Genomic DNA, 16699 nt, shown 5'->3' with positions numbered 1-16699 from the left:
CAAAGAAAATGAACACAGAGTGTCCAGCCACAGAAACCCAAAAGGCTGACAATATGGTTCACTCAGAAAATATTTATTTGGTGCTAACTATAAGACAGACACTATCCTATATTCTTGGTATATATATTTACCTGAACCAAAGAGCCCTGCTCTCAAGGGGCTTACATTATATTCTGGGGGCAGTGGAGGGATGACAGACAGACATTAAACAATGAGTTACTTGCAAATATGTTAGAAAAGATAAGTTCTTTGGAAAAAACTAAATAACAAGGTAAGAGGGAACAGGCGTAGGGGGCAAGGAGAAAGTCTGCAGCACCAAAAGGGCAGTGATGATAGTTAAATGAAGAATTGGAGGAGATGAGGAAGTGGCTAACTGAGAAAGCAGCATTCCAGGTAGAGAGGCATAGTTAGGAGAAAAGCCTGTGTTCATTGTAAATACTTTGGATTTAATTCTGAATAACTGCATGGTTGAAAGAGGAAGGACATGATTCGAGTTCTGTTTTAAAGGGATCACTGAGTGCTGGGATATAAGAATAGAAGCAGGGAATTTGATGCAGGCAATTGCAGTAACCCAAGTGAGAAGTCGGGGTGGCTCACGCTGGGGTGTAAGAGTGGAGATGCTGAGAAGTGATCATACTATGTATATATTTTGAAAATAGAGACAACAGGCTATTCTTGCCAATTTATGAGAGAAAGACTGGGAAATTTCCTAATCACTGCAATGATGGAGTTAGCACGAACTGAAGCGGGGAAGGCATGGACAGAGTGGTGCCGGGTGAAGGCAGACAAATCAGAAGTTCAGCATATGAAGACACTGTTCATATGTTCATACTGATTACTTATCAGAGTAACGCAAAGTAAGACAATTTTATATCTTTTAGGCTAGAAAAAATTCAAAACATGCAGGCTGTGGATGGATAAGAGCCGTCAGGCACTGACGTACGAGTGTAGACTTATAAAGCCATTCTGGAGAGCATTATCCATTACCTAGCAATTGGCTCCTGTGTATATTCCTTAAATAAATTCTCACAAGTCCTTAAGTGCACATGTATTATGATGTTCATCATCGGGCTATATGTGGTGGTAGGGAGCTGGGTACCATAGCTAAAATATGGTGAACACCATGCATTACTCTGAACAGTTAAAAGTAATAGACTAGCAATATGTATCATTCTTAAAAATATAGTGTTGAGTAAAAAAAAAAAAACTAAGATACAGTCTGAGTAGTTAATATATATTTTAAATACATAAATGTACTCTCAAACATCATTATATGCATTAAATATATCAGAATAGTTGAGGAATAAAGAATGGGATAAAACAGAATTAATTAATAAAAGAAGCCTTGTATGGGTGATAATATTTCATCTACTGAGGAGTATTATGAACCAATTAACTCTGAGCCTGAGATTTTTTAAAGCCTATTTACTATTATATTAAATTCCAACATGCGTTATCTTTATATATTTCATAAGAGGCAACCTCTAGAATAGTAAAGAAAATTTCAATTAATAAATCAATCAGCAGGAATTTATTAGCATTGTTAAGGCACTGGGAACACAAATAAGATAAAATGCATAGTCCTTGCTCTCAAGAAGCTTATAGTCTAACTGATGAATATAATACTTTGCCCTTTCCAAGGTAGAAACTTGAATTTTCTCCTGAAAAATCTGACGATAGTATCTTGTGGTTTTGAGTTTTCACTTCCTAAAAACTAATAGTAGTTAAGGGCTTGACAAAGAAAATGCAGTAATCCCTGGTCTTGGATCAGGAATTCCGCTTAAAGGCTCAGCAAGGTATTGTTTACAAATAGAAACACTCATGGTTCACATGACACGTTTCTGTACCATCTTCATGTTTTCTACAGTGCTTCTCCCCGGGAGTGAATGAACAACCTGCTTGGCCAATGAACTTGCATTTCCCAGTTCGACTGTCATTACTACAGCTGCTCCTCAGTATCCCTGGGATTGGTTTCAGGACTCCAGTGGATACCAAAATCCACAGATGCTCAAGTCCCTTATATAAAATAGCCTAGTATTTGCATATAACCTACACACATCCTCCTGTACACTTTAAATCATCTCTAGATTACTCATACTATCTAATTACAAAGTAAATGATAAGTAAATAGTTGCTAGCATTAAGCAAATTCAAGTTTTGCTTTTGTGAACTTTCTGGAAAATTTTTTAATATTTTCAATCCATGGTCGGTGAATCCACAGATGTAGAACCTGTGGATCTGGAGGTCCAACTGTAGCTTCTTCACCTGTCTAAAGGGAGCACAAATTCAAGTCTGTCCCAATTCATTGGCGTGAGGGAAGTAGGGAGGATAATAGAAAAAGGATATGACATCAATAGGGAATAATTTTTTAACCAAAAGTAAAATGTTTAAAACACTTTTGAAAATATGGTACGTAAATAAAAGTTAAAAACAGATTTTCAAAAATAAGGTGGAGGTGTTGTAAGTGACAATAATAGTAAGATAAACAGCATTCCTGAACCACCTCTCCTTCCAAGAACTGTGATTCAAGCTTCCGAAAGTTCTACATCAGAAGTGTTCTCAAAAGAAGCCACCTGGAAAGCTTGAGATTTCCCAACAATGTTAACTGGCTAAGTTGCTATCCCCACCCCATTCCCACTTCCTAATGCATACCTACAACTACACTGCTTGGAGCAACAGAAAGTTTAGAGCCAGTCATCTAGATGAAGTTACCTTCTGACCATCACCGTTTAAGAATGAGCTGGTTAACACAAACCTGTTCTCAGGTCCAAATTTCCAGCAGTGGACAAGTGCTGGGGGGAGTGCAATGTGACACAGGGAACACGACCTCTAGTAAATAAGTTCAATGTTTCCCATGAATGCAGTAAAAGCCCCAGGCTAGGTGCTTCATTTCTCAGAGGTATTCGAGAGAAATTTCTCCCCAGTTTGGCTACCCAAATGTATTTTCTTAAAACCAATTGCAAAAATGGGACCTTAATCTCTGTAGTAACCAAACTCAACCCAAGTTTCACATGAGCCCAGAAAGAAGCTGTGTGTTAAGGAAATCCTTGCTTCTTGACTCATAATCCTAAGAACCCAATGGAGAGCCTCTGAGGAGCATGACTGCCTTACCTCCAGGAAAAGAGGTCAGCATTGCCCAGGAAGAGCAGGGCTGGGCAAGAAGTGGGATTTTATTTTCCCTCAGAGATAAAATCTCTACAGGCCGATTATGCTGTGCTTGTTAGGTTTCCATTGTTTTTTCACCTTCTCTGTATGGTGACTCTCTCACCTTAAACTCTCATCTGCTTTTAAAAGAATTTACAAGTGAGAATTCAGTTTTCCCTGAGCCAGAAACAGGAGAGAAGAGAATCTGAATCCCCAGTTCCCCTGGAGACATTCTCCTGTCTTTGTTGAAGTTTCACTTTGAGGTAGTTAAAACTTGCCCATGACTTTCTGTCCATGTACTCATGATTGAGACTATCTGAGCCAAAGTGCCCAATTATTTATGGACCGTCAAGGGGATCTTTGGGCAATATCTCCTGTAACAAGGTTCTGAAATTGTACATAAGCTATGATCATACATTATCTACACAACTTATGCAACTTTTTCATGGGACATATCTCCATTTTGTCTCACTATTGGGAGGTTCCTTTTCACTGGGCATTGTCATTATGTATTTTTGTATCTAGATTTTTGCCCTCATTTTCTAAAAATACTACAAAAATTTACTACCCACTTAAAGGCATCTCAAATCTGATATCCATGCCACGGATGAACATTTAGGTGGTTTCTAATTTGTGGCTATTAAAAACAACACTGCTATGAACATTCACATCAACACACTCTCTCTCTCACACACACACACACACACACACACTCATCTTTTGTCCCAGACACGTACTGTACTCATTTCTGTTGCCTAGTAGTGGAACTGCTATATCACAGATTATGTGTGTCCCACTTTAGCTAATATCACCAGTTCTGTCAAAACAGATGTTTCAATTATATTGCCACCAACTCTGTATGAGTATTCCTTTGCTCTAACCATTCTTTGTCCTTGGATTAAGTCTTTTTCATTTTAGCCATTCTGACGTGTACATAGTAGTATCTCACTGTGATTATATTTTACATTTCTATGATAACTAATTAAGTATTTACTGACTATTTGGATATTCCACTTTCTGAGGTGTGTGTTCAATTTCTTGCCTATTTTCCTATTGGGTTATTTCTCTTTCTCTTTTTGATTTTAGTTCTTTATATATTTTGAATGTGAGTCACTTGTCATTTATATGTATCACAAATATTTTCTCCTACCTATTCATTCTCTAATGGTGTCTCTGATGAAGAGATGTTCTTAATTTTAATGTAGTTCTATTCATAATTGTTCTTCATACAGTTACTGCATTTTGAGTCTTGAGTGAGAAATCTTTGTCTCTCCCAAATCATGAAGTTATTCTTCAATGCCATCTTCTGGGAGTTTTAATGTTTTACTTTTCAAATCTAGATCAACAATATATCTGGAATTTATTTCTGTGCATGATATGACATAGGAACCTAGATTCATTTTTTTCTATGTGAATATCCACTTTTACTGAGAGACAATTCTTTCCTCACTATTCTCCTGTGTTACCACAAACCAAATTTTAATTTATATTAAATTTGTGTAGGTTTAAATATGTGTAGGTTTTTCTCTAGACTATTTTTTAATGATCCATTGGTCTACTTAGATCTATTATTATACCAGTACTGCATTGTCTTAATTACTGTAGCTTTATAAAAAACCTTGTTTATAGTAGTATAAATCCTCCAACTTGATTCTACATTTTCAAATTGTTTCGGCTCTTCATGGCTATTTGAATATTCAATCTGACTCTAGAATTAGAATTAGGTTTCCAAGAAAAAAGAAAAAAAACTTTGTGAAATTTTAATTGGGATTTTACCTAAAAATCAATTTGGGGAGAAGTGACATTTCTATGCTATTCAGTATTCCAATCCATAAAAAAAAATATTCTCCCATTTATTTAATATCTTTCCTTTTTTCTATGTATATTTTTTCTGTGTGTTGTATATGTCTTATTAGATTTGTTCCCAGGTATGACGGTTTGAAGTGCTGTTTTAAATAGTAACTTTTAAATTATATAAAAATGTAACTGGCTTTTATATATTAAATATGCATATATGAAATTACTTTTGTGGATGAGTGGTGTTACTTCTTCCTTATATATTTGGTAGAATTCACTGGTGAAGCCACCTGGCCTGAAATGCTCTTTGTTAAAAAATTCTTAAATATGGATTCAAATTTCTTAGTACATAGGACTATTCTATTTCTTCATGTGTCCATTTTGGTCAGGTTTATCTTTCCTGGGAATTTATCTCTTTCATCTAACTTTTCAAATTTATTAGTCCAAATTTGTTAATATCTTCTTATATATTTTAATGTATATAGAATCTGTGGTAATGTCTCTTTTCTTTCCTAATATTGCCTATTTCTTCCATTTCTCTTTGTCTTCTTTTATTAGTCTTGGAAATGGATAATAGTTTACTATACACTATTTTTAATATCACTTGATGCAAGGAGAACAAAGATGGGGTAGTCCCACCCCTTAGAAAATACCATTTAATAGGTACAGGGAGAAGACAAATATTTCCTCTTTCAAGCACTTAAATCTGGAAACTATAAAAGAAATCAAACATCATGAAAAATTTCCTAAGATACAGGTGAAGAGAACAGAAGTATCCACCACCCAAAAACATAAAACTCACAGTGTCTGTAATCCAGTAAAAAATTTTTCCAAGCATACAAAGAGGCAGAAGAGTTTCCAGGCCACAGCCCAAGGAGAGGGAATGCAAACAAGCCATGATGAGGAGAAAAATCAACAAATAAAAATTATGCAGTAACAACAGAGGTGATAAAATTAGAATACAAGCACATTAAGATAGCCATTATAAATACACTTCACATTTCAAGAAGACAGAGAAAACACTAAGCATGATGAGGAAAGAAACCAAAGATATAAAAATACCCAATTCAAACTATAAGGTGATGAAAAATATGATACCTAAAATGAAAAATACACTGGATAAAATCAATAGCAGATTAGACACTGCAGAGGAAGAGATCTGAGAACTTGCAGACATAGCAATAGAAACTATCCAAAATGAAGTAGAGAAAAAAAGAGTGAAAAAAATTGAACAGTGCTTCAATAAGCTGTGAGAAATATCAAACATGAAATCAGAGTCCCAGAAGTAAAAAGGAGTACTGGGGTATAGGGGAAGACATAACCAATATTTTAAAAATATTAAACTCAAATTTCCAAATATAATGAAGAGAAAGAACCTACACATTCAAGGAGCTCAGCAAACCTCAAGCATTTTTTAAAAATGAAGAAAAACATTACAAAGTGCTACATTATCAAAGTGCTGAAAAGCAATAATAAGAACAAAATTATGAAAGCAGTTGTATAAAAAAATGCATTACATACAGAGAAAAAAAATGATATTAACAGAAAAACTGAAAGAAAAAAAATGCCAACCTAGAATCCTATGCCCAGAGAAAATGTCTTTTAAAAATAAAAGAGAAATAAAGATATTTTCAGTTATTGATAAAAGTATTCATAGTCAACAGACAAAATATTACAAGCAAAGTTAAGGACATACACCTAAGAAAAAATAAAGATGAGAACAGAAATCAATGGAATAGAAAAGAGAAAAACAGAAAAAAAAATCAAGATGATTCTTCTAAGGCATCAATAAAACTGATGAACTTCTATCTAGACTGATCAAGAAAGAAGAGACAAGACACAAATTATCAATATAAAAAATGAAAGGGGTGACATCACTACTGATCCTACAGACATCAAAAGAAGAACAAAACCTTATGAATATAGTCTATGTTAATACGTTTGACTACTCACACGAAATGGAAAAATTTTTAATTTCTTTTACAAGTTTTGTGCTGCCAAACTCATAAAAGAAGAAACAGATACCATGAATAGTCCTATATCTAAACAACAGACCAAATGGCTTTACTGGTGAATTAAACCAAACATTTTAGGAAGAAGTATTACAAAACCTACCAAACTCTTCTAGAAACCTTCAGCAGAAGTAACTTTGCTCCTTTAATTAATTCTTTAAATATTACCCTGATATCTAAACCAAACAAAAAACACTGCAAATAAAAAAAAGAAAACTACAGACCAAAATCACTCATCATCATAGACACAAAAATACTTTTAAAATATTAGTAAATTGAATCCAGCTTATAATAAATGTTATTTCCAAGTTGAGTTTATCCCAGGAATGCAAAGTTAGTAAAACTTTCAATTGGTCAATATTCTTCAAAAGTGTCAAGGCATGAAAGACAAGGAAAGACAAGCTGTTACAGAATGAAGGAGATTAAAGAGAAATGAGAAGCAAATGTAATGTGGGATCCTGGATAGTGTTCTAAATTTAAAAAAGTAAATAATTAGTGAGAAAACTGATAAAATTAGACCAAGCACTATAATTTAGCTAAAAATGAAATAATATTAATTACACCAATGTTACATTCCTGGTTTTGTTATTTGTACTATGGTCATGTAAGATGTTAACTTTACGGTAAACTTTCTGTATTATATTTTCAAGCTTTCCTTAAGTCTAAAACTAGTTCAAAATAAAATCATTTTTTAAAAAACTAAAAAATGTGATTTACCAAATCAAGAGTCTACAGATTACCTATATATGATATATATATATCTATTGAGATATATATATATCATATATATGATATCTATTGAGATATATATATGATATCTATTGAGATATATATATATGATATCTATATGAGATATATCTCAATAGACATGAGAAAAACTGTTTGACAAAATTCAATATCCATTAATTATAAAAACTGAGGAATCTAGAGATAGAAGAGAAAGTCCTCGGTCTGAAAAAGCACATTAACAAATTTCTAATAGTCAACATCATTCTTAATGGTGAATGACTGAATGATTCCCCTCTAAGATCCAGAAAAATGAAGCAGATTTACTCTCAACACCCCTATTCAACACTGTATTAGAGGTTCTAGTCATTGCAATAAAGAAAGCAAAAGAAATAAAAGGAGAATCTACCAATAACAAAAACAGGAAATCTAATAAGGGGTTTTAACAATGACAAAGGATGCACATCAGTATGAAATAATAAATTTTATTTCTACATTCTAGCAATGAATAAAGTGGAAACTGAAATTATAATAGAGTATCATGTAAAGTACATTAAAAACCACAGAATACTAGAAAAAGAGCTAATGAAACATGTGTAAGATTTTTATCATGGAAACTACAAACTGATCAGAGACATTAAAGAAGACCTAAATAAATGGAAAGCAGTACCATGTTCACGAATTGTAGGATTCAATATTGCTGAGCTGACAGTTCTCCCCTACTATCTGACTTATAAATTTGATGCAATCCTAATCAAATTTCCATCAGGCTTTTTTGAAACATTTGACAAGCTGATTCTAAAATGTATGTGGAAAACAAGGAACCTAGAATACAGACTAATTTTGAAAATGTAGAACAAATTTGGAGTGACACTCTCTGATTTAAAGACTTACTATTAAGCTACAGTACTCAATACCATCTAACATTGCTTTATCAGCAGAGGCATGGATCAATGGAACAGACAAAAGAAGTTTCCCTTTCTAGCCAAGATACAGAAACAGGGCTTGAACTTACCCTCCCATCAGAAAGAACTATAGATCAGGACAAAATATATTAAACTACAATTTTCATGGCATTGGACATCAGGCAATGAAGGACAATGATCCATGAGATATGGTGAAAAAATACCACGTTAACACTAATCAAAAGAAAGCTAGAGTTTCTATAGTAATATCACTCAAAGTAGATTTCAGAGCAAAGACCACCACCAGGGATAAAGAAAAGCATTTCGTAATAGTAAAAGATTCATCAAGAATACAGAACAATTGTAAATACTGAGGCACTTAATAACAGAGCCTCAAAACACATGAAGCAAAAACTGATAGAAATGCAAGGAGAAATAGGCAAATTCACAATTATACTTAGAGATTTCAATACTTCTCAATAATTGATGGAACAAGTAGAAAGAAGCAAATAATAAGGAAATGATAAGGAAACAGAAAACTTCAACAGCACTATCAACGGTGGACTAATTAACATTTATAGAATACTCCAATCAACTATTACAGAAAACACGTTTTTTTCAAGTATGTATGCAACATTTACAAAAATTGAACATATGACTGGTGATAAAATAAGTTTCCATTAAGCAAAACAATTCAAGTAAAAAATATGTTAATGCCTCATAACCCTAACAGAGGGCTTGACTGAGGAAGGGCCACACCACCCAGGGTAAGCCAACCTGGACCCATCTCTGAGTTTTTTCTGCTGGAGCTAGCAGACAAGTCAGGATTTTGTCTCTCACATCATGTTGTATATCTGGGGCCTCCAAGGGTCACTTTTTCCACCTCATAGAGGAAATCGATGAATGATAGAAAAGAACAAGCTCCACAGAGAGAAGCAAAGCCAAGAGGCAGGAAATAAGAAAAAATTTAAAAAGACAAACCTCAAAAAAATTTTTAGACTCTAGATTCAGTTATTCATGATACCATTCATGATACTGATTACTATATTCCACAGTTAAGGTATTTAATTTATTTAATTTTTAGCTTTGCTTATCCAGTTTGTTTTGGGTCTTATCACTTGAAACTCTAACGGTCCTAACTATAATGGTAACACTATGGCTCTGTGGGTTTTTCACATCTTCAGCTGAACGCTGATCCACACACAGCACACTTAAAGTGCCAAAACTCCCTGTGGTATCCCAAAAGGGATACGCCTTTGGATTCAGACAAGCCAAGGCTGAACTGAATCTCGGCTGTATGTGTTGATTACTAGCTGTCTGAGCTTGTGTGAGTTACATATACTTGAAACTCGTATTTTATCCCCAATGTGGATAATAATATCTGTATTTTAAGGAAAGGCATTAATATAAGCTTATAGAATTTAGGAGACCTTTAAAGTTTAAAATTCGTAAGTGTAGCACAGAGCTAGCTAACATTACTCTGCTCTTTCAGATTTTTATAAATCTGACTTAAATCCTATATTTATATAACTGATGGGAATTCTAATACCCCCTCTAAAAGTCTCTAGACTTCTTGGCTCCCAAAAAGTGAATAAGCATCTGTGAAACAGAACTACTTTGTAACAGAACCCCACAAAGCACAGTCACTAAATAAAAATATATAGAACAGGTGATCAAGTGTCCGGACTGCTCATAGGGGCTTGATGAGGAAGTATCACAGCACTGCCACCAGGTACTTTGCCAGAAGTTGAACAGGGTCTCCAGTGACTCAGGTCCCACAGCAGGGTGAATTCACTCAACTTTCAGTTGTCCATACCTTTATGGCTGTAAAGGCCAAAAGTAGGGGTAGAAACCAACTGGGCAGAAGGATTTGTTTAGATAGAGTAGGTCAAGGTAGTCAAGGCCCAGGGTTATAGACTAAGATAGTAAAAAACAGATGAAGCAGACATCAAGCCTGTAACGAATTAACTCTAGGACTATGTCTTCTGACCTCTGTGCTTACGATTCACTTGTGAATACTGGTGCCCAAACAAGGAATAGTTCTCTACAGATGCAGCAGTTTGTCTCAGCCCTTTATTCATCATCATCCCTCAAAAAAAACTTTTTAGACATCTTTTTCTTAATCACCCACCCCATGAAAATTTAATACCGTAGATATTCTGTATATCTGTTTATATGGTCCCTTTGAAGGACCATAAGCCACTGCAATATCGAAGATATATATATATATATATATATTTTTTTTTTTTTTTTTTTTTTTTTTGCGGCACTTGGGCCTCTCACTGTTGTGGCCTCTCCCGTTGCGGAGCACAGGCTCCAGACACGCAGGCCCAGCGGCCATGGCTCACGGGCCCAGCCGCTCCGCGGCATGTGGGATCTTCCCAGACCGGGGCACGAACCCACGTCCCCTGCATCGGCAGGCGGACTCTCAACCACTGCGCCACCAGGGAAGCCCAATATCGAAGATATTTTTGCCCCCCGCCCATGAAGACCAATTTTCACCGCTTGGGGGATGATACCTCCTACAATGAGAATGCATGAGACAGAATTTGTTCTTTGTTGCCAAAAATTAGAGGTCTGTTTTCTAGACACTATTCTGGCATCTACTCTTCTGTCAGACCCCTCAGATTGTTTGGGATGGACTAGTGAGTTGGTCTAAAATGTTTGCCAGAAGGTCAGGGAGGGCAGTAGGTGGGGGAAAATGGGTAGAACACTTTATGAGAAAAAAAACAAAATAGCAAACAGTTATCAAGTGCTTTTTGTGTGTCAGCCATTTTACTAACTGCTTTACATATATTTCACTCAATACTCTCAAATTTCTCATGAGGAGCTTATTATTCTTTGTAAGTTATGAAAAAGAGAGCTGATTCTTAGAGAGGTTTTATAACTGTCCAGGATCGCACTTCTTGTTTTGTTATCTGCTATACTTCGATGAGGAAGATGTAGAAGGCTCAAAGCAGTCAGGAAATAGTATGCATACAGTGGTGAGATATTTTCCATGAGACGGAAAACAACCTCATGATACTGAGGATCAGATTTCACTGAGAGTAGCCTAGCCCAAATTTGGAACTAGAAGGACAACCAAACCACATCAGTCTGACTTGGTTGTGTATATTTTATAGGACCTATATTTTATACAATAGGCTTAGATCTCAAAATCCTGAATTTTAGTGAGATGAATAGGGGAGAACCTGATGGTCCCAGACATCATGATACGGACAGTACAGAGTGAAGCTTCAGCTTGTATGTAAGGGAATGTGTCCCCAAAAGACCTGTCACTGTGGTTAAATGCTACTAGGGCTAAGAAGTAATACAAATCATCCAATTAATATTCAACCGATATCTAAGAATTATGCTCAGTGTGTGATTCACGTCCTCCATTCACCCATTAGTATGGAGTCCTTAGATCTTGGGTAAGTGGACCTAAATGACTATGAGAAATGAGATGCTTTCTGAAATGCAAACTGAAGTGAGAACCACTTCATTTTCTCTTAGAAGCCTTCACCATTATAACAGTCTACATGCAGAAAAGAATCCCTTCTTCCTTTGAATATCAGGACTCTTTATGAACCCTTTCTTCCTTTGAGTATCAGGGCTCTTTATGCGCATACCTCGTGTTATAATTTTGCACTTTTGTTCTATTTCCCCTATAATGGTGTAGCAAACTATTGCCCAAAAGCCAAATTTGGCCTGCCATTTGTTTTTGCATGGCCCACAAGAAAAGAGTATTTTTATATTTTTAAATCGTTGAAAAAATAAAAAGAATATTTTATGATGTAAAAATTATATAAAATTCAAATTTAAAATTTCAGTGTCCATATATTTAGATTTATTGCTACCAGCCACATTCATTCTTTTTTTATGTATTATCTATGGCTATTTTAGTGCTATCATGGCAGAGCTGAATAGCTGTGATGTAGAATGTATGGCCCACAGAGTCTAAAATATTTTCTATTTGTCCTAATACAGAAACAGTTTCCCAACCCCTGCCCTAGAAAACTGTAAATTTCTTGAGGTAGCGGCTATACCTGAACACAACTTTGATACCCCACAATGCCAAAAGCACTGTCTACAACAAAGTCAATGCCTACAAAATGATCGACTGTAACTCTGCTTTAGAGAAGGCTGAGAACAAAGATAACGTTGGTCAAATTAGAGGAAAAATATGACCTTTGTGACCTTGTAATTGAAGACACTGAGATGAAATTCAGAGATACTTTAGGCTCAGTGATGTCCACAGGTAAAAAGGGCACATTTGTCTATACCCATGTGGACTATTAACCTTCACCATTCTCGGACTTCCCTGGTGGTGGAGTGGTTAAGAATCCGCCTGCTAATGCAGGGGACACGGGTTTGAGCCCTGGTCAGGGAAGATCTCATATGCTGTGGAGCAACTAAGCCCGTGCACCACGACTACTGAGCCTGTGGTCTAGAGCCCACAAGCCACAACTAATGAGCCCATGTGCCACAACTACTGAAGCCCCCATGCTCTAGACCCCTTGCACCACAACTACTGAGCCCATGTGCTGCAACTACTGAAGCTCGTGTGCCTAGAGCCCGCGCTCCGCAAAAAGAGAAGCCACTGCAATGAGAAGGCCGCGCACCGCAACGAACAGTAGCCCCCGCTCACCACAACTAGAGAAAGCCCAAGTGCAGCAAAGAAGACCCAACACAGCCAAAAAAAAAAAAAAAAAAACCTGCACCATTCTCAAGTCTCACTCCTGTATCTCTTCCTCCTTCCCCTGTACTCTCAGCCACGGGTACTCCATCTTATTTCACAGAGAAAATAGGTGCTGGTGGAAACCCTTCAACTTCTGATCACCAACGCCCAAACGCAAATCAACCAAAAGCCAATCAACTGACTTAATAATGAGACCAAAAAAAAGAAGAGTGCCTCTTTTATACTTCTTGAAGAGAGTGAGAGGACCCACTATTACCATATTTTTTGTCTCCTTCCCTTACCTATCTCTTGTGTAATCATTTCTTTCCCCTCTTTTACCTTATTTAGGTTTATCCTCAGAGACAAGGTACACTCACAGACAATGCCAGCTCACAAGATTTACAGAGATTAAGTAGGGTTTTGGTGTCTGTGTGTGTGTGTGTGATGGGGAGGGGAATACAAGAAGGCCTTTAATGTGGAGACTTGAGAATAACATCTGCAGAGCGGACTGACCTATCCTGATAACACAAAACCAAAGCTGTATTATCGTTCACTGGCTTCTCCCAGAAAACTGCTTCTCTTAGATTAACTATGTCTTAACACTGTATTCATTTATTTCCTTGTTTATTTGCTTATTTTTTTCCCAAGATCTCAGAGAAAAGAAAGTTTGCTGAATTTTCAGAAATTACAATTTTACCTTTTGAATGGTACCCAATATACATGCAATAGTTTTCTTATTAAATTATTCATATGCTAATTAGCAGTAACTGAATCTCATATTTTTCTTAAATAATGTCATTGTGTACAAACAACCCTCGATTATATCCTTATCATGGTAAAATATGACTTTGGTCGATGTTTCTCCTCATTTATTTCCATTACTCAGACACAGTCTGTATACCCACATGCGGTAGGTCATGCACAAAAACATTTTAATCAGCGTTGATAGCAGCGCCCTCCTTAGGATAGTGTCTCACACAGTTAATGAACGTGACTATATATGCCACACAATATTTTAAGTGAGTGTTCAAATATGAAAATGCATTTTGTTCCCAATGGAAATACAATAACCTCTTTAAAATGCGGTTGAATAAAATCAGTGTTCCAAGGTACGATCCAAGAATGGGTCAATGATTACAACAATTTTTCATGCTGCTATCAAAAACAATAAATGATATTTTCCTCAAATACTCTGAGGCCATGTGAATGGATACTGAGTGGTTAACAGTGGGGAGTTCTATTGCAGCAGGGTTTAATTTCTCTGAACATGCTGCTGTGACATAAAAACACCCTTACATCCCACACCCCAACCCAATCACTCAGCCTCCTACCCAGTGCCACAAGTACACATTTTGTCACCGCCTTCCTGGCTGCCAGGGCAACGCGGTAGCAGTGCTTCGTGTCTGAGCTGGGTGGGAAAGCATACAACAAAGCTCTTTTCTCTAAGTGATGCTCATGATTCATCAAGTTGCCGGTTTTGACGTTAATCCAGAAAATTGCCCTAGTCGTTTCCGAAAGGCCCCCTTCACCTCCTTATTCCTCAGACTGTAAATCATGGGGTTCAGCATGGGTGTCAAAATGGCATAGAAGAGAGAGATCAACTTCTCCTGAAAGACAGAAGGGCTGGAGCGTGGTTGGATGTAAGTGAAAATGGCCATGCCATAGCACAGGACAACTACTGCGAGGTGAGAGGCACAGGTGTGGAAGGCTTCCTTTCTCCCCTCTGTGGACTGGATCTTGAGGGTGTGGAGATGATCTGGATGTAGGACAAGAGAACCAAGCAGAAAGGTGTCATCAGCAGGACAATACTAGAAACCATGACTGCGATCTCATTGGAGGAGGTGTCCACACAGGCCAGCCTGACCACAGCTAGGAGTTCGCAGGATATGTGATCAATATACTTGTTGTGCCCATGGGCAACTGAAAGGTGATGGTGGTCTGCATGAGAGAGCTGACAGAGGCACTGATCCAGGATGTGATGGCCAACTAGTACAGAGCCCTCCATGCATGATGACCAAGTATCTCAGGGGGTCACACGTAGCCACATAGCAGTCATAGGCCATCACTGCCAGTAGAACTAACTCAATCCCACCCAGGCCCAGGGAGGAAAATAACTGGGCTGCACAGCTCACATATGGGATTCCTTTATGTTCTGCGAGAAAATGCACCAGCATCCGAGGGACAATGCTTGTGGCATAGGAGACATCAACAAGGGAGAGGTTGGTGAGAAAGAAATACATGGGAGTGTGGAGTCGGCTGTCCAGTCTGATCAGAATAATAATGAGGAAGTTCCCCAGCACTCTCACCAGGTACATAACCAAGAACAGGACAGAGAGAGCAACCCGAGTGTCCCAGTCACTGGACAGGCCAAGGAGAATGAATTCTCTCACCAAAGTATGGTTATCTGCTCCCATTTAAAAACGTGAGGATTATTAACCTGCAGAGAGACAGAAAACAGAATCTACTGAATCCCAGAACCATAAAAATAACTTTTATCAATACAAACTATATACAATTGGCCACCCTTAGTCAGATGTTTCGCATCACTCATGGGCCAAGATGACAGGCTTCATCCTGATATACACTGTATCCATTCTGCATCAGAGAACAGGACAGCACCTTCATAAGGACTTGACGTTGTCCCTGAGAGGCCCAGTTAAAGCCTGAAGATAATACATTACAATTTTAGGAGCTGCACATCTTTACCAACTTGCCTAAGTTTCTAGGGCAAGGGAAGGATGGTAGATAACAATGACAGGTAAACTGATAAACAGTGAAGAAAAGCTTGGTAGGAAAGTTACAAAAACTACCTTAAATATGTCAACTAGATCCATTATGATGACATGTATAAATCTATTATAAAAAGAAATATTGAAAAGAGGCAGGGGCTTGTGAAAAGATCTGGAATCAGAGAATCTAGGTTTGAAAACTGATTTTATTTACCAGCTATGTGATGTGGGTTTAGTGACAAACTTTTACATATGAAACAGGTAATATTATACAACTCAAGTACATTTAAGTTCACATGTAGGTAATTTATGGAGAAAGTACTCTGTGAACTATTACTTGTAGCAGTACTGAGGTAGTATGGGTATTCGTAGTCATATGATCTCTGCCTTGGCGTAAATAAAGTAGCAAACATGTTTTTCTCATGTAACCCCCCACTCAACAATTCAGTCATAAATAATATTGGAGGCAACTTTTAATAGAACTGAGGGCTTAGGAATAGCTGGGTCACTTTGAGGACCTGGGGGCCATCTGTCTTTCTGATAGCCTTGGGTCTCTTTGGCCTCAGTGAGATACAGTGGGGTGGATGATTGTGATTGTACCTTGTTCTTTTCATTTTTCTCCTTTCAACTTGCTGGTGTTAAAAATCTACCCTTTTATATGGGCTCAAAATGAAGGAAATGAGAGTGTGAATGCTTGACTGTTTATTTACAAAAGAGAAAGGGAAG

General features: G+C 36.9%; 1 protein-coding gene across 1 annotated transcript; it reads right to left on the bottom strand.

Moving 5' to 3' along the window:
• Window positions 1-14707: 14707 nt before the first annotated feature.
• Window positions 14708-15658, bottom strand: LOC114901260 (olfactory receptor-like protein OLF3). Its single transcript, XM_029232914.1, is given in 4 exon segments — window positions 14708-14988; window positions 14991-15155; window positions 15158-15232; window positions 15235-15658. Coding segments are annotated over 4 exon segments (945 nt in total).
• Window positions 15659-16699: the final 1041 nt, after the last annotated feature.

The sequence above is a fragment of the Monodon monoceros genome, unplaced genomic scaffold (assembly GCF_005190385.1).
Source record: "Monodon monoceros isolate NGI ecotype Baffin Bay Population unplaced genomic scaffold, NGI_Narwhal_1 Super_Scaffold_2, whole genome shotgun sequence".
Lineage (NCBI taxonomy): Eukaryota > Metazoa > Chordata > Mammalia > Artiodactyla > Monodontidae > Monodon > Monodon monoceros.
The sequence above is the reverse complement of the archived record's forward strand: the minus strand, read 5'-3'. Positions and strand labels throughout refer to the sequence as shown.